The sequence below is a fragment of the Bombus bifarius genome, unplaced genomic scaffold (assembly GCF_011952205.1).
Source record: "Bombus bifarius isolate JDL3187 unplaced genomic scaffold, Bbif_JDL3187 scf7180000007970, whole genome shotgun sequence".
NCBI classification, from domain to species: domain Eukaryota; kingdom Metazoa; phylum Arthropoda; class Insecta; order Hymenoptera; family Apidae; genus Bombus; species Bombus bifarius.
Genome location: NW_022884356.1, coordinates 6,322,040 through 6,340,621, shown reverse-complemented (window position 1 = coordinate 6,340,621; position 18,582 = coordinate 6,322,040). Strand labels below are relative to the sequence as shown.

The following is an 18,582-nucleotide window of genomic DNA, read 5'->3' as shown; positions in this document are numbered from 1 at the left end:
AAACAGCTGTTTCCAGATGGCAGAATGATCACACTAGGAACTTATTCATTTATTTATGTTAGATATATAATCTAAAGTTAATATACTTTCTCTGGAAAAGTTTCTTACGTTTGTCTTCATAAGAAAAGGGATACATATTTTAAAAAGGCGCGAAAGGTAAAGAATTACAGTATTTTAAATGTACAAGTAAAACTATGAATTGATCTCTGTTGACATAACTAAATTAGCACTACGAATTATAAGTTTGTTTATAGATACATCGAATGTGTAGGTATCATGCTTTAATTGAAATTAAAGAACAAGATATATTGTAATTTGTGCGTAAATGTAAAACGAAAATGTGAAATAGGAATATTGTATTACAATATTGTATATACATGTTGTATAAATTTATTGTATGAATTTATAATTTATAATTTATAAGTTATAAGTTATAAATAATATTATATAAATTTTATTTATATTGTTATGATCTTATATGTACTATTCTTATTTTTATTCTGTTTCATTTGTATAAGTGAGTTTGATTCTTGATGTTATCTGGATTAGAGGTTATATTTCAAGTCTAGCGTTTTTGTTTATAAGTTGTTGAAGAACATTAAAGCTCAAATTTTTTGTAGAGTTTATTATTTATATGTTTTATCAAAAATTGTAAATAAAATTGTTTAATAAACTACTATTAAACATTTCTTTAATTTAATGGAAATTAAAAATTCAAATAAATTTTATTTTATTGGTTTCAGCATATAAAGCAAACAGAATGATAGAAAATAACATATCTAGTGAAAGTGATGAAGGAGAAATAAAATCAGATTTTGAGGCGGATTTCCAAGAAGAACTACATAATTTTCCCCATATTTTAAGATTTATTCAAAGAATGCGTGATCACATTAAAAAACAAAACAAAAAGATTGCCAAATTACAAAATAAACTCAGTGAACATGTAAGAACTACATCTCTTAAATATAGTTTTTCTGTTATTTCTTATATCTTATTTTATACTTTTATCTGCTCACAGAAAAGTAAAAAATTAATGGAGAAGAAAACCTTGATTGACTATGGAACTCAAACGAATCCATTGGAATATGAAAAAGAATCATGTCAGGATTGGAATGTTAATAATGATAAAACATCAACTAGTATTATACAACAAGTTAAAGAAGTAGCTGAGTCTGCTTTGTTGCAAACTGGTTTTGTCTATGAAGAAACTTCTGGTTTATATTATGATTACAACAGTGGATATTATTATGATGCGGTAAGTATGTATGCAATAACAGTATTAAATTTTCATTGATAATCCTTACATATTGTAAAAAAAAACTGTTTTAGAAACAAGGTTTATATTATGATGGTAATACAGGTACATATTACTATTATGATGAAACTAGTGGAACATATCAATTCCATAGTCAAGCACAAGTAACTGTGAATGAAGCAGCTGCACATGTGAAAAGCAAGAAGGAGCAGAAAACTAGAAAGACAACCAAGGTTGGGGTTTAAATTATTATTGTTACATACCACATTTCTAAAGAAAATCTATCACATACAAGCATTTTTTATTCCAGGTTTCAGATGACATACATGAATTAATAAATGGCCTTTCAAACATATCAATTGAAAAATACAGGCGTCAAGCACTAGGTAATTGTCCTATGCTCTTAATATGCACACATGTCTCTCTTGTAGGATGAGAGGAAAAAACGCAAACTTGCGGAAAGAGAAGAACAGTCGGAAGATGAACTTGAGGACGGTGAATGTTCAAGCAATGATAGTGACAGCAATTCTAATGACATTACTCCAGAATTATGTACTAGTAGTGACAGTGACCATGAGGAAGATCAAGGTTTATTTTTAATTATTTTGCACAAAAATAAAAAAATTTTATTAACTAATGATTCATGGATTTTAATTTTCTTGTTTTGATTACACATATAATTGCTATTAGTTACATTTCAGTTATATAATTAATTTCAATTACAATATAATTAATAGAATAGATATACGTTTGCAAATAATACTTGGAATATTTTATGAATGGAAGTACATTCATTAACATTTTGTTGTAACGATTTGATTTTTTATTTCAGATTTAGCGAAAACCTATCCCCCATGCATGAGAATCATAGTTAAGGAAACCAATCTATCAAAATTAAAAATTGGGAGTCTATTTTTTGTTGCATATACTGGTGGTTCAATTGGTCGTGAAGGTGATCATTCTGTAGTAATACCAGATATAAATATAAGTAAAGTAAGTTAAAAAGATTTTTAAGTTAACAGCAAAAGTTTCTTTACGTATACAATATTATTTGTATAAGATATTAAGTAAAAAACTTTGATGTTTCAGCATCATGCCCGCATTTTATATAATGAAGATAGAAAAATATACGAAGTCATTGATTTAGGATCAAGAAATGGCACGTTCTTGAATGGTAAAAGATTATCTGTGGCTAAGCAAGAATCTGAACCTCATGAAGTTTCACATGGTTCTATTATACAAGTTAGTACTACGAAATTGTTGTGTCACATTCATAATGGAAATGAAACTTGTGGCCACTGTGAGCCAGGACTTGTTCAGCAAAGCATTAACGCAGAAGAGAACAAAGCTTCTAAGAAAGACCAACACAAACAAGAATTGAGACGGCTGAAGCATAAGTTTGGCATAGAAAAAGATAATGTTGCAAGTGCTAGTCAATTAGCATTGGGGTACCAAGACAGAGCGCAAAATCGAAGACAGTGCATTGGTTCTTTGAATCATCATGCTAAAACACAACAAAGTTCAATGGATACGTGAGTAATTTATTTGTTATATTATGCTTTAAAACAATTGCAGTTAAGCAATTAAGATATATTTAAAACATGTTATCAGTGTTTTATTTTATTTTTTCATTTCTTTCCTTGTAATTCCAGATTTGTATTATTTCTTGTTTATTTTGTGACTCTCCTCATGCAGTGTTTTCACTTACATACATTTCATTTATTATGTATTTGTTACGTATTTTATTTACAGATCTATAGCAAAAGACAACAGGGGATTTAAATTGCTATCAAAAATGGGCTGGTCTGAGGGGCAATCCTTAGGGAAGGAAAGAGATGGACCAACTGAACCGGTAAGTCTTCTTCCTTACAAATTTTTTATTTATTCTAACATGTGATTTTTTTATTATGATATATTATACAGTATAAATGTACCAATATTTTAAATGATAATACTTACATTTATAAACATATAAATTATAGCACCATGAAAGGTAATAGGGATTTTAATAATACTTATGTATTATTATATCATTTTATATTGAATTTTGTTGGAATTAATATATATCTAACTTACGTTAAATGAGTAATACAATTATGTTCCGTACCAAAACGTTGATGTAATTCATAAAATGAGAATTTATGACTATTTTAAATGTTTCAAATATTTCGTCGCTTTATTGTGTTATACATTAACGAAAAGAATTTTGTCCTAATGTAAAAAAAATTCAGCTCATTTCAACGGTTCTTGTAATGGGATACGTAATTTTAAGATATTTAATCGTTTAAATATAACAGAATTTGATTCGTTTGCAGTAAAAAAAGAAAAAACATTCATAAGTTTAACCATTTCTCTTTAAGTATATCCTAAATATTGCATTGAAAATAATTGTATACTTTACAATAAAATAGTTATCTTTTTTCGCAACTATAGGTATAATTATTACGGTACAATTCTACTTAATTATTCACATGTGAGAAAATAATAGATTAGTTAATTAGAACTACTATTTTACAATTGCAATCGAAAAATTCAGTCTCGACAAACTTTTCGTAACAATTAATTTCAAAGTAAATTGAGTTCATCCTTCTATCGCAAACTATATAACATATTCTTCGCATTCTCTAAAGATCAATATCTAACAATAAGTCAAAGTTGGAATATCTAGACAAGATAGCAACATCTAAATAAGATAGGGTACGTCAATTTTCGCTATTTTCTTGGATTTTTCCCTCTTTGTACACCCTACAAATTTAAATCATATTATACAAAATCAAATAGATTGCAAGCATATTTCTAATACAACATGACAGTTGTTTCTCGACTTAAACAATTCAAAATCTCCAAAATTCTCCTTTAAAAACAGAGTGGCGTCAATCCGAAGACTGACATCTCTCTCGCAGTATGTTCTAAAGTGTCCGCGTCAAATGTCTCGTCTTCGTAGCTCTCAGAAACGGCTTTCCAGACGCCAGATGCCAACGGTATGTAAACGTCGACAGAGAATGTCGTTCTCAGCGCGCGTATTAGCGCCGCCGCGATGCCAATGACGTCAATCGGCAATTGCGATACGTTTCTTATTTCACCTTTCTGTCGGCCTGTAGCATCATGCCAAACGTGGTGTAGCACGTGTGTCCAGTGCAAAAGGTGCATAGAAACGTCGGCCGCTTAGCCGCTCATTAGCTGAACGGGGTCGTGTCGCTGCAATTCGCAATCCGGCCTCGTTCGCCTTTTTCAAGCGAAGTGACGCGACGTGACACGCTAAAAACTGTGGGCTGCCGTTACTGTTGCTCACCCCCTGCGAGTCTTTTCTCTTCCTCTACTGCTTCCACACCGCCGTCACCATCACCATCACCACCCCCTGACTGACCCGCCCGATACACCGTACGATACCAATACACGTGCATCGTATATACGTGTAATACAGACATGGAAGATAGCGTGTGCAAAAGCCAGACAGCAAGCAGGTTCTGGCTGCTGGTGGTGCTGCTTACTCGTCCGGCCGCATCGCGTTTCGACGGCGACGAAACGAGCGCCGACGGTACGAGCAGAGCATTCATATGATAACGAGCGTAACTCTGCGAGACATGAAACGGAATAGTAGAGGGGATCGTCGCGAGGGGCAGAGACGAAAACGGGAGCAGCAGAGAGCGAGAGGGAGCGACAGAAGAGGTGTCCCCGGGTAATGAATGCAAATGTATTGAAATCCAAATCATTATTTTGTCTAGACGCATCGTATGCTCTATTGCACGCTCTGAGCTTAAGGAGAGGGGATGAGGAAAGGCACATAGCGCGTTCCTCCACGGGGGTGGATTAAGGGAGAAAGGAAACCGAGGCAGATGGAGACCGTTGTTTTCTCTCGTCTCTGTGTACCTTGACGCGTGTCTGCTAAATTTGCTTGTACACCTTTATCCTTCTTGATGTCCGACAACCTCCAGTAAATTTATCTGTGTGATGGTCTTCCCTCTCGTTGTAATCCTCGTTCCTCCGTGGACGACGATTTCTCTTCTACAATGTGTTTTTTGCTCGTAAAACACCGTTTGACTTTTGCTATTGTTGCACGATTCACGATGCATACCATACCTTATGTAGAGACCGAGAGAAGAGTCAGTGCTTCTTTCTACGAGTCTTTAACGAGTGTGAAGTAATTAATATATTTTCATGCATCAGCTGTTTCTGTCCTTACCGCTTGTATAATGTAGGAAACAATTTTACGGATGGTAAATGTATTTTACGGAAATTTGTGATACAGAAAACTAAGTCGACTCGAGATACTGCGGAAATTTCTTCTTCTCTTCGAGTTATTGTAATTTTGTTGCAAAGGGAAATGGTACAGTTTCGAGCGTACATGTATTACGCGATTTAATCGTATACGTATAACTAGCTTTCAAGCAATTAAAGATACGTTAAGATCGCGTGATTTTAAGGGAGAAATATGATTTATGGCTTTATAATTTCGCGAAGATTATTACGATCTATCTTGGGCATGAGATCGCGTGATTTATTTGCGCATACGTATTTCGTTGCACATTTAAAAACGCACTTAATAAGTTGTTTCCTTGTTAAACATTTTTCGTTTAAAATTATGCATCTATTAATAAAACTATGTTAATTGCTATACAGTACATTGACTATTCATAAACACAGGTTCCACTTGTTTAGTTACGCTCATAAAGATATAAATTTGCATAAATTATATTATATTACGCATTTATGTGTCACTATCAAAAAATATCAATATTATGTCTCACAAATTATATTGACAAGTATACGTCTTATTTACCGATGAGATGAAACTCTAAATAAAATTGAAATTAAATTCGCAACTACGTAATACCGCGTTCGTTCTCTTCGTCTAGCCGCTTTACATCGCAACCAGTTGTTACAATTTTATATCGACTATCTCCGTTTTTACGTTGCGTACCTATTTCAGCAGGTTCTCTTTGTCCAACCTATATGACCTACATCGTAAACTGGAAACACGTTCACGGTCGTAGAAAGGGGTGAAAAGGTAGGAGAAGGAAGAGAGAGCCGGTTAGCTCTTGGAGGGTGAATCCGCGTGTTCGCTCCGAGAGTTCGTAAACCAGACATTGTAAAGTTCTCGAATGGCGATTGACAGTAAACCACGAGCATGCGATAAAGTATAAAATTGTCCCGTGCTATGAAAGTGCTTTTAACAGGTGTAGGTGGATGCGTGTCCTATCTGACCGAATGAAATCTCGGTAGGTTCGTTTATTTGAGTGCCTTCACTCGCGCAAGGTAAGGCGAGTACTTACTTTTTATTATTGGCTCGCGTAAAAGAGTCGATCTCTAACAAGAGACACTTGAGATAACAGGTCAATGCAAGTTTTATTAGCGTGCTGCTTTGACGTAGAAGGCTGTTGCTTCGGTAACGTGGAGTTAAGAATTAGAATAAAGGACTCGGTTTTTATTCTGCATACTTTAAAAATGTCTTCAGTTGTATGAAGCGAAGTGTTGTTTTGAAACTTTGGAATTTATACGTTGCAGGTTATTGAAATTAAGGAAATTTTTCATGAAAATATATAAGGCTACTTAACGTTCATTTTCGTTGTATTATCTAGCTAGATTTTGTATGTTCAATCCCTTGATTAAACCGCAGATATCTATGTAAGCTAATATTTTTATGAAATAATTATAATGAAAAAGATGGAACTTTGTTATAATAGATCATATTAACAATCGAAATTTAAAATATTATTAGATTGTTGTTTCAAACATTTAATTTTCTTCATTTGGATTATACCGTTTCGCTTATAAATAATACAATAAGCTTCCAATTTATTGGGACTGCATTATACAACGTATTGGTATTGTAAAATTGAACCGACTTGTAACGTCGATCGTTAAACAATTGCAACTGAAACGCAATAGATGTAACGTGTTACAATTCGCTTCTATATGAGGCAGCCTTAAAGTGCATCCGGAAACTGCAACAATTTCATTTTATGGACTTTCGCGTATACCGGCTGTTGCGAGCCATTTCACGGTTACAGCGTGAATATCCACGGTAGTGCCTTTTACGATTTACATTCATTTCCATATTGCATTTCCTCGCCCTTTACAGTACCAGTGAGGAAAAACCTGATTGATTAATGACGTAATAAATAATCCAACGTAGTCTCGCAAAGGAATGAGGCTCGTGGTGCTTCCATAAAATCTTTCATTGGAAGAGCTTTCTACGATTTCTCTTTGAGAAGCATAATATTGCACGCGCGTTTGAAATTAAAAAGTTTTGTATCGAGACTGTGCATCAAGGAATCGGTTTTTATTATTTTCTCAGTTATATCATTTATCATCCTAATTTTTCAAATACGCCTAACTAGCAAAAAGCAACATAGTTTGATATCCATCGATATTTCTCCTGTGTCAGTGTTTCTTATATCTTGTACTTTCATACATGAATAATTGCAGTACAAATCTCGATAAAATAAATTGATTTGGTGATATTCGTGGGTTTCGTACGAAAATCACCCTTAGTCGCAGCTGATTTTGGCCTGCCATGTCCAAAGCAACTTTCTAAACGTGATCCAAAGATTCAGATCTTACGACGATGGTGCAATAATGCGTGTCATTGATTAATTACGTTTCCTGACTGAAAATTCATAGATTTTTGTCTTTTTATAATTCAAAGGAAATGTACACAACCTGTCTGACAAGTAGCGAGGTTGCCAATATATTAATTTCAACGGAATTCCGAATTCCAATTTCTGAGGATGTTTGGAAAAATCATGCATTTTATTCAAAGTATCTTTCTTAGAGATCGATACCACTCCGAATATGGATACTTTGACGTTATTTCCAATAGATAAATTCATGGAAGCAAGTCGTTTGATTTTTAGAAATTCAACGTTAATTGTGTATTTGGACGACGAAATTGAGAAATTTACAAAAGGAAAATTTGACTTTTTCGAGAGCCTCGAATATCTTCTCGTCCATCCCCTTCATCTCACATTTCTCCGATTCGCTTTCAACTTTCGTCTTTTCCCGGGATAATTGACGGCGCGTCCGAATCGAGAGTGTTTTGATTCGCGCCAGATCCAGCAGCGAGGAGAAAAAAGGAGAACCGGATAAAAGTGAATCGTAGGTCTTGACTCGCGACTCTCCCGGTCTCCTGTTTGTCCGCCAAAACCTGTTGCTGGCGTCCTCCTCCTGCTCGTTTCGCTGCCTTGTGCGCGCCTTCTATTCATCCACCGGTCCCTTTTTCTTCTGGCGAAAGTAAAAATAGTGGTAAGAGAAGAAAAAGGCACGCGGGGCAGAATGCACGAAGTTCGTGCGTTGAACGAAGACGTAAAGGTCGGGCCAGGAAAAAGGAGTAAAGGGGAGGAAGAGAGGCCGAGATAGAGGGAGAAAGAGAAGAGAAGAGAAAAGGAGGGAGAGAGGGTTCTGAGCGGAAGTTGTACACCAAGTGTACGTGTGCAGTCCTGCCGCAGGTGGTACGACGGAACGCAAGGTCGTTTCGATATTATGTAATGCAAAGAGGCAGGAGAGTGCAAGGATACGGAGAGGATCAGCTCTCGACCTCCCTCGGTTGCCCCGGAGGGAACCCATTGTCTTTGGAATTCGGGACAACGTTGGGAGATCATCGTCGAAAACTGAGAAAAAAACCCTTCCTCCCGGCTACATCCAGCGTTTGCCTCTTCCAACCCGCAACTTTCTTTATCCGTAGGGCTTTGATTTTAATGCTTGCATGACGTACCGGGGAAGGTTACAGGAATTCTGGCGTTCGGGGCAGTAGTTATTTTAGAAGGACTTTTTTAGTCAATGTTTTGACTAATTTTTTTTTCAAATCGGGTTGTACGATCTTTATGTTTTAGGGTGGTAATGCGATTTTGATCCTATCTTCGAATGTTATTTTTAGCCTATTTACGTTCTACGGTACAATCTATATTCCGGTACCTATAAATCAATCTGTTTATCAATTACTCACGAGGTGCCTTTTAACGATTTGCAAATCGTTTTATGCTCCGTGTTTTTGCGCGTTTATCGTATCGTTCATCGATCCATGTCCATTCAAGTAAATATCTACGTGTCCGAGTATCCATGTCCATATAATACAATGGCTTCTCTTTTGTGACGTCGTCGTCGGTACAGCTTCGTCGGTCACGGCTGAACGATACAAAGTTATGCGAAAAAATGTGCAATCTTTATCTACGATCTTCGTTCATTGCCATGCCGGTTTATGCAGATATGCCGATTTTTGCCGGTTCTGATCGACCAGCTTACATCCACGGCACCGGTGGATTCGCATCTCCATGCTCGAACGATCCTTAAGGGCTCTCTACCCGCAACTTCTTTGGAAAGGGTATCCCCTCGCCCTCTTCACGCTCGTTCACTCACTGGAAATTTTCGTTCACGCATTCGGACACTTTCATTACACCAGCTAATAAACCCTCAGAGCGTGATAGCCTGATGTGCCGGATAAAGCGGCCATGGAGCCTTTCGCGCGATTATAAGTCACAATCGTGAGCAATTAATACATCAGCCACCATAGATTAAGAGTTCAGCCGTGGCATTATGCTATATTACCGGTTATGGCAAAGATCAACGGTGATAAATTCTCATTGTGTTCCGCTAATGCAATTTTCCATTCGCCACTTTTTCAGACGGCTTTTCTAATCTCTTTACGATAGCATGTTATTTTACTCTTTTTATGACGCCTGCTCTGGAGTAATATGTGCACTGGAAAGAGTTCTGTTACGCTAAATGGACGTTAATATATATTGAAACGAAGGGTTGAATAACTGCAGAGAAACGAGTATATCATATACATATAGTTCTATGAGATAAATTGAAATCTTAGTTGAAATTGTAGAAATAAATTAAAGTCGTATTGGTAAAATTACAAAATACACATAATATGTAAAAATACATAAAATAGGGCATAACTTTGGAATCGATTTTTGCTTGCTAGAATTTCTTCGAAATTTGACCCACGAGAAAGACACTGAATCGATGATTATTAGCGAAAGGTGAAAAGGTGAAAAAAGGGAACATTTTTTATTAATCTTGTCTCGAAATGTAGGCATCTCGAGGGAAGGTGTACGAGAAAGGACGAACGAAAGACCCGATGCCAGTCACTTAGTGAAATTTATTCGTCGATCTGTGTCCACTCTGTAAATTATGAAAATTACAGGACAAAATTTTTAACGCTCTTCCTTAACTTTAATTCTATATACTTGTGCCTATAAAGTTACTTCGGTACCACTTTTAACGGGTTCATAATTGCGCCCTTTTATATATGCTGTTCCTGGGCGTGTACCGCGTCATATATCTACTGCATTCTTTATATAAACTGGTTTTATTTATTTCGGATCGTTAACATTAAGTATTAACCGAGCCTATTATTTAGCTATTGCTGGCTTTATGCGAGATTTGTCGTGATTATAAATTTAAATCAAAAAGCAACATTTTACGATCGTTATATACACACTGTCGTGATATTTGTTCATAAGTGGTCATTTAGAGCTACTTTAAAAGGAATTTTTATACAATTTATTGGTATTTGATTTACATTGAGGCAGAAAATTGCCGATGTCTATCGTGATCGCGGTAAATGAAACATGTAAATTAAATAACATTATCGTACAAGTTTCCATAATATTCCTCTCGGTAACGTGAGTTTCTTAGAAGCCTTAATTAAATTTAATGCTAAAATATCAGTGTTTACTTTTTCATGTCGGTTTATTACATACATATTATTATTTATATAAGACAAATCTATAAAAATTGCGGTAAATAAATATAAATACAACCGTGTATTAGTTTAATAGAATTTTATTTCTGATTTCTTCGATTAGTCTGGCAAAATCTGTATTCTATTGTTCCAATTATACTAAACGAATACTAAAACTAAAAAGTTACAAAATTATATTCCCACGGTTTCTCTAACATAACGCTGAAAATATAAATAAATAATCGAGAAAAAGAAACACTATCGCGATTTGTTAGTTCCTCATTAGTATTCATACACAATTTATATCTTAATTATCGACTTATCTATGTATCTAGCATATCAGTTTGAAAGCAGCAACGGATAAATATTAAAGTGCAAGCTGCTTACACTTAAAAACTTCTACTCCTTTTAATTGCAAGATCTCATCTAGTAAACATCATGTACACTTCGAATTGAATTAATATCAAAGAAGATAAAATCGGTAAACATAGAATGTTGGCCAATTACCTTGAGAATTCTATCAGTGAAGAAAGAATCGATTATTCGAGTCCTGACAGATTATAACTACAGTGATATGCAAAAGTCTCTGGCCAGATAAATTTTTCACTTTATGTTTCGAAAGTGATATCTAAAAGAATTTTAGCTAGTATATTGAGTATAAGATCGTTATAAAACGGTACTTATATTTATATTAAATATGAGTTAAAATTCTTTAAAATATCACTTTTAAAATACAAAATGAAAAATTTATTTAGCCAACAGTTTTTACACGTCGCTATACATTTCATATGTAAATAGGAGAAATGAGAGGATGAAAGAGGACAAATAGCTATGGCATTGAATTTAGTTTTATGAAATTTTATTACGGTAGACACATTTAACCTGTGCCTGAACACTTCTCTCAAACATAAAGTATCCTTGGCATGCGAGCCTACTTGCATACGCTTGAATACGCGTGAGCCGATAGGATTTTTTATCCGCACACTCATTGCGTACTAATTTATGCATATACCAAGGTATGACATCATCAAAATCAATCTTCCGCTAAGCTAGTGTTGATTGAATGACCACTCTAGCAAGACCGAAGTTATAGATTCATATTTCATCGTACATAGAAAAGGCGTAAGGCGTTTCATGATAATTATAGCCATGACATGGAAGCTTGATGTGGATTCTGTAGTCGTGGTTGTTTTATGAACTTCTTTATTAATCATTGTTAATTTCTGGTACCGAAGAATGATGTTCAAGCTTGACACATTCGGAAAATCAATTATTTATCTGAACATGTAGAATATCGACTGCTTCCTACATATAATATAAGGGCAAGTCTGGTTTCATACAAAAATCTGTCTAACCTATCCAGGTTAAAACATCGTCTGCATTTCTGCATCCTACCTCGTAAGAAGGATCTCGTGAGACCGTCATAGTTCGGTCCACGTGGCTCCATCGTATAGCCATTGGAGAGCAGCAGGAGCCAGATCGGTTCCTCCTCTCTAAATTAAATCCCGCTTCCGACGTGCGTCAGTCAGACGTCGAAATTTCCAAAGTCACTGACGAAGCATTCTTTAATCTCCTTGGGGCGAGTCTTCCCCTCGGCAGTTGCACGATCTACCTCCCTCCCTCCATTCCTCTCTCTCTCTCTCTCTCTGGCAATACGGGCTAATTCTCCGGGGACAGCATGAATGCGTGTTTCACCGTGTGTCAGTTCAACGTGGGCGGCAGGGCAACGGAGGAGTGAGGAGGAGGAATGGAGGAAGGGAGAGGGTCTGTCCTTCTTTGCGCGCGTTGTTTTGTAACGCGAAGAGGGAATGTTAGGAAGGACTGACTATAGAGTGAATGGAGAACGCATAGGATTTATGGTACGCTAACGGATTGGGAGAACGGAACGGAACTGGAAGAAAGAGGGAGATAGAGCGAATGGGCAAAGAGACAGACAGATGCTGGGAGACTAAGAGAAAGAGGTGGTGGCGAGGACGACAAGGAGGAAGATAAAAAGGGAGGAGAAAGGAAAAAGGGCAAAGAGAGAAGTTGTAGCGGTGCGTTTCGTAAGGGGCGCGGGAGGCAACAGGTGGGAACCCACTGTCACAAATAAATCCAACACAAACGCCGCTGCCGTCTAGACGGCGATCTGCTGACTAACCATGGGTACCAGATTATCGCGCCGCTTACTTTCTCCTTCCTTCTCTCTCTCTCCCTCTCTCTCTGTCGTTTTTTCTCTCTTCTCTACCCCTTCACCGCTCTTCTTTTCTTTTTCTCGGCTTTTGTTTCTCTTTTTACTTCTCTGTGTGTGTACCTCTGAGACAGTAGGCGATGAAGGAAGAGCGAAAATGAGAGAGAAAAACTTTCTGCGGATGATGGTGCATGAACGGACCAGAGAACGTAAGTACATACGGAGAATAGCGATAGCAAGAGAAGAGAGAAGCGTGAGAAAGATAAGAAACCCGGGTAGATAGAGGCAGGCAGAGACGACTCGTACGCACGACAGGATCAGAGATTGTGCAGGTGTCGTTACACACGCTCCCGAGCGTAAACGCGCTTGCACGTAACGCGCCGTTGCGGAGATAGGTGCACCGCTTGGCATGCGGGTGCACCGTCAGATTGGCCAGCCATCGGTGTCCGCACGTTGCTGCCATAGCGCCACAGATTGCCTGTTTACTCGACAGAATCTCTTTTCCCCATTGCCTCTGACAGATACCCGCATATTCGATTGCTCGCGAGTCCGCGCAAATGGTCCGACGTTTTATTAGCTTTTGTTTTGTTCTCGCTTTCGTAATTTTTCATGGTCTTATACTTTTTACGCTTTCGGCTTTCCGCCAGGATTCTAGTGGCATTCTCAGCGTTGTTCAGTTAGAATTGTGAAATTAAGTAGATCATGGTTGTCTGATTAGTTCGATGATGTTGTATGGAATATGTTTATTCGAGTATTTCATAGATTTTATCATTTATCTTACATTTCAAAATTGCATATATAAAAATGGAGTTGTTCGCTTAATATCGTGTTATTAATAAATTTACTATGTATATCCGACTGTATATTCTGTATACTGGACAGGTAACCAGTAACTGTCCTAATATTTATGGCTGGTCCTGTATTATATTTTCGACTGTTTTCAAGTATATAGAATCTTTTCAATCGAGAATTAAATATACTAGAAGATTTATAGCTTAATTTAACTATTTCGCGTATGATTTGTATAACTTAAACATTTCCTGGTTATTGTACTTATTTGAATTCACAGCAGATATCAGAAAGGAGTTTTCCATCTAGACGTGCATCGAATCTGTGTTCGGTACGTGAACGCAATGCAGCCCTAAGTGCTTGTGAAATGAAGGGGATCGTATCGCGTTATAATGCAATATTCTCACGTTGCAAATATTTTAATCGGAGTACTGGAACGATACTGTCGAATGAAACATTCATTACGTTCTGTGAATGGATTATGCCGTGTAGTTCAACGTATTTCCGTTGCAGAACGAAAGTAACCTAACGTAGCAAGAATAAAACATTGATCATGTTTCCGTCACAGAATATACTAAATTTCAATATTTTTATTAAATATTTTCCCATAATTGTGCATAATTATATATAAATATGTTGATAGATCATGAAACAATAAATTTTAAGCAAATAGTTATGTCATAGGTCTGATGATAAATAAAATTCACTCAGTTTCTATTATATGAGATATAGATATATAAATTAAAATAGAATATTCTAAAATTGAGCGATATAACCAAAATTTGTGTATCATCTACGAGCCAACGATACCAATTAAGGTTTATTCTACTTACAATATATAATACAAACATACATTATGTATCAAGGATCAAACTATAGAATCTACTCTATCTGAATAACAGAATGATTAATCAAAGTCGGTCAAAAATCATTGTTCGAAACGATTCTTTGGCAAGAATCCATTGGATGACGATTCGTGAAGGAAGAAGTCGCGTAGTTCGAGGAGTAGTATGCAGTCAGGATAAAAACCGTGAGCTGCCGGAGATTAGCGAAAAATGTGACGGTAAAAAGCGAGTAATAGGCGAGTTGACCGTGGCAGAGTCCGAGAACGGATCCGGCCATGGAGCACGATACCCCAGGGAGACACGTAGAGACGGAACGAAATTAACCGGAGCTCAGCCAGGAGGAACCGGACGCGAGCGCATAATGCTGTGCACACAGGAGGGCCGCACACGTGCGCGCATAACCACGTCGTCAGTTTAACAGTCTGTCCAACTGTGTGTACATCCACGTGTCTACGTGTATACGTGTATACGTGTATACGCGACGGTAATACGTCCGTATGTCGGCTGTCCGTAACGTTAGCCAGACTAGGAATCCGGCAGCCAGAAGCGGTCGATCGGTCTAGACGAGGTGTGCGTCCATGCCGCCGACACACAGGCGTACATTGTCCGAACAATCGACCAGGCCCGACATACAAATATGTACAACGAGAGATCTATTAATTACAACCAGCAGCAGCCGGCTCTGACTCGTATCGACGAGCGCAAACCGACCGTTCTCGGTGAATCCCGTGGAACGGGACGCAACCAGACAGCCCAGAAAGAACATAATTATTGCGCACGATCGGAAGTTCCTTTGGCTCCTTTTGATGAAATAATTGATTAAATGATTAAACGTTGCGACGTTTGCTGAAAGCAATTAAAGAGTGCGTTTTATTAGCGGCCGCTTAAGCGCTTTGACCGAGGCTCGATTGGCCACTAAACAGAATGTTATTTAATTCGCGTTCTTTCCCGCGGTGTATCAACTAAACGTTGAGGGTGTATTCGATAGATTAATCGGAGGATTAAGCCTTATTGGTGGTAGATTGTTTCTCCTTTCGTTTTTTCTTTTTTTTTTTTTTTTTTTTTTTTGGTGAATGAGTAAGAAATATATTTGAAATGGTATTTGTAGTGAGTACAAATTAGTAGATGGGAAATGCGCGGTTTATCCGGATTTCCGTTCATCCGGATCAGACGTGGTCCCATTACATCGCGGATATGAGCTTCCACTGCACATGCAACATGCAATAGGTTTAACGAGCTTCCGTAGTTATATGAAATGCACAGATGATTCTATTTTCAAACGAAAACACTGAAATAACAAATGTCATAACCTTTAATGAATATTCGATAATGAATGGTAACGTGTAAAGTTAGAAATTATGTCGAATTATACCAACTTATATTATTTATTACATACTATATCAAATTCTTATTAAATAGAACCATTGCTATTATAAATAATTTAACTACTACTCACTCACATTTTCTTCTATACACTTACAACTTCCATCCTATCAAGAATAAATTCACATAGACTTAAATGTCGTGTACATTCTCCAATCGACCACACAAGTTAAATGGCGGATTTTCCCGACATTACTGTTATCTCGCATCTTTTATATCAACAAGCAACCTGAACCACACCATGCCTAATACCCATCATGCATCCGTTTTCTTCGCCGAAGAACATCTCCACAAATTAGCTTGCCGTCAACGTATCCACCTCCCAGAAGGGGTGACGTTAAACGACGTGTACCCGTCGGTGCTTTCCATCGCGCGGGTGATCGTCGCGATCAATCAGATCGGAGGATCGGAAAAAAAGGAGCTGCCCCCGCTCTCGGTGCGAGGTCTGCCGCCGCCGCGATTATTCGCTGGCTAGATACGTTGTTGAAACGCCGTCTCGTCGGAGGTGCATATCCTAGTGGTAGTCGAAGTAGAAGCGACGTATCGCCCGCACACACCGCACGCGATAGGTCGGTCCTCCTATCGCCGCCAGACGGCTTCCGTCTGGGTAAACACACCGACGTGGCGAGCAGCTTGGCTGGCAGGGCTTACCGACTACCTAGGGACATCCATCACAGGATTATCGCGCGACCATGCTCGCGCGCGGTCAGGACGTGCGGCCTCTCCTCTGTGTCTGCTCTCCATAAAGCCGCCAAAGCGTGCATGTGCAAGCGGACCGCATGTAAGACTACGTCTGCCCGCCTGTCTGTACGTCGCCTCGACGATTCATCGACGTGTACGCATTAAACGAGCCTGGAATTGATTGATAAAGTAGTCGAAGAGTGGCTGAAAGAAAAAAAGAAAAAGAACATAGGGTGGAAAGGGGGTGAATTGATACAAGGTGAAGAGATAAAGGGAATTGGGCTGGACGGAATAAAGATGTGATTGAATGTTTAGATCGAGGGAGAAAAGAAGCGAAGGGATGTTTTTCGAGTTCTGTGTCTAGCAATCTGATACAAATTTTGTTGCACTGCTAATTGTTATTGATTATATTATTGCAATGGAGGAATTTAAATTCAGTTATCAGGAATTTTAGGAATTTAAGTTAAGAAATGGTGTTCGATGGTCACAAGAAGTATTTGTATACCATTGTGTTTATTATTGCATTTATGCAGTAGTTAATTAGACATTAAATTCAATTGTAGTAAATTTCGTATTATCTAATAGTTCTTTCATATGATCACCAAAATTTGATACTATGAAATGTCGACTTAATGAAAACACTGAAACAACAAAAAGAAGCTTCATTGAGAAGCAAGGGTGTGTATAAGTTCCTTTTGTAATTACTGTAAGTAGAATAAAGAGGAAGGGAAATTATATTTTAGATTTAGTGGTGTTAGGAGATGTATTGGAGGTAATAGGTAGTTCCATAATTCATGAATGAAATTCTACGAGAACGAAGAGGAAGACATAAATAAAGAAGGAAACGCAATAGTAGAAAATTGTCTGACCACTGTCGTCTGGATCTACTGCGTAACTGGTATGAATTAAACTAGACTCATTGTCTGAATTATAAGTCTGCCATCATAAAAATCGAAGAAAGGCAAGAATAAAGCAAATATAAGGTACAAATATATTTATGAACTAATAATAATAATTAAAAAATTCCAAATATACGTACCTGTATATTTAATTTCGTATTCGCAAGAAATGATAAAGCAGACATATTTCAGTCCTTCTATAAATATTTTAGACCGACAATGACTTATTAAGATTAACTAAAAATCATTTTTCTGAACTAAATATAATTAATAGCGTTCCATTAAAAAGTTTCTTTTACATTAAATTCCTCTGCACCTTTTTTGCCTTGTTCTATCTTCATAATATAATAGAAAGAAGAAGTAAAATAAGTAAAAAAAAAAAGATAAGCAAAGAGTGCAACGTAACAGAATAGATAACGGATGTAGAGTGTACAAGAAAAAAGGAAGAGTAATGAGGAATACGAAGGAGAGACGGAAGGAAAGAGAATAAAAAGGTAATAAGGCAGGACATTGCAGTAACATCGTGTCGAGTTTGGTCAGGATGTGCGGCATCTCTGTGTCTGTCTGCTCTCCATAAAGCCGTCAAAGTGTATGTATACAAGCGTCTGAATGCCGCATGTAAGACTACGTCTGCCCATTTGTCTATATGCTTGTCTAGGACGGATGCACATGCATGTGTATGCATTCTGCGAACGAGACATATGAATGAACAAGCGACTGGCAACGATCTGTTGCCTCGTTTCACGAACGAAAGCTCCGTCTGGTCGTTTGTTCTATGACATTAATTGTCTAGTTTAACATTTTTTATGTATATCCCTCTGTGTTAAACTTATGTAGTATAAGAATTGCTAGTTTAAATCGTATAAAGC

At 37.2% G+C, this 18,582-nt stretch overlaps 1 protein-coding gene across 3 annotated transcripts in view; it reads left to right on the top strand.

Moving 5' to 3' along the window:
- The first annotated feature begins 11 nt into the window (after positions 1-11).
- The window catches only part of LOC117213602 (angiogenic factor with G patch and FHA domains 1), a 77,656-nt gene continuing 59,085 nt past the window's right edge, over positions 12-18,582 (top strand). The window contains exons 1-8 of one of the 3 annotated variants that reach the window (XM_033459104.1): positions 12-156; positions 744-943; positions 1,019-1,255; positions 1,330-1,488; positions 1,687-1,843; positions 2,088-2,248; positions 2,345-2,787; positions 3,008-3,107. In XM_033459104.1, the coding sequence (XP_033314995.1) occupies positions 761-943; positions 1,019-1,255; positions 1,330-1,488; positions 1,687-1,843; positions 2,088-2,248; positions 2,345-2,787; positions 3,008-3,107 (1,440 nt within the window). In that variant the 5' untranslated portion in view covers positions 12-156; positions 744-760. Of the gene's footprint in view, positions 157-202; positions 268-743; positions 944-1,018; positions 1,256-1,329; positions 1,489-1,686; positions 1,844-2,087; positions 2,249-2,344; positions 2,788-3,007; positions 3,108-18,582 lie in introns of those variants that run through there. The other 2 variants (XR_004488691.1, XM_033459091.1) reach the window with 2 other exon arrangements.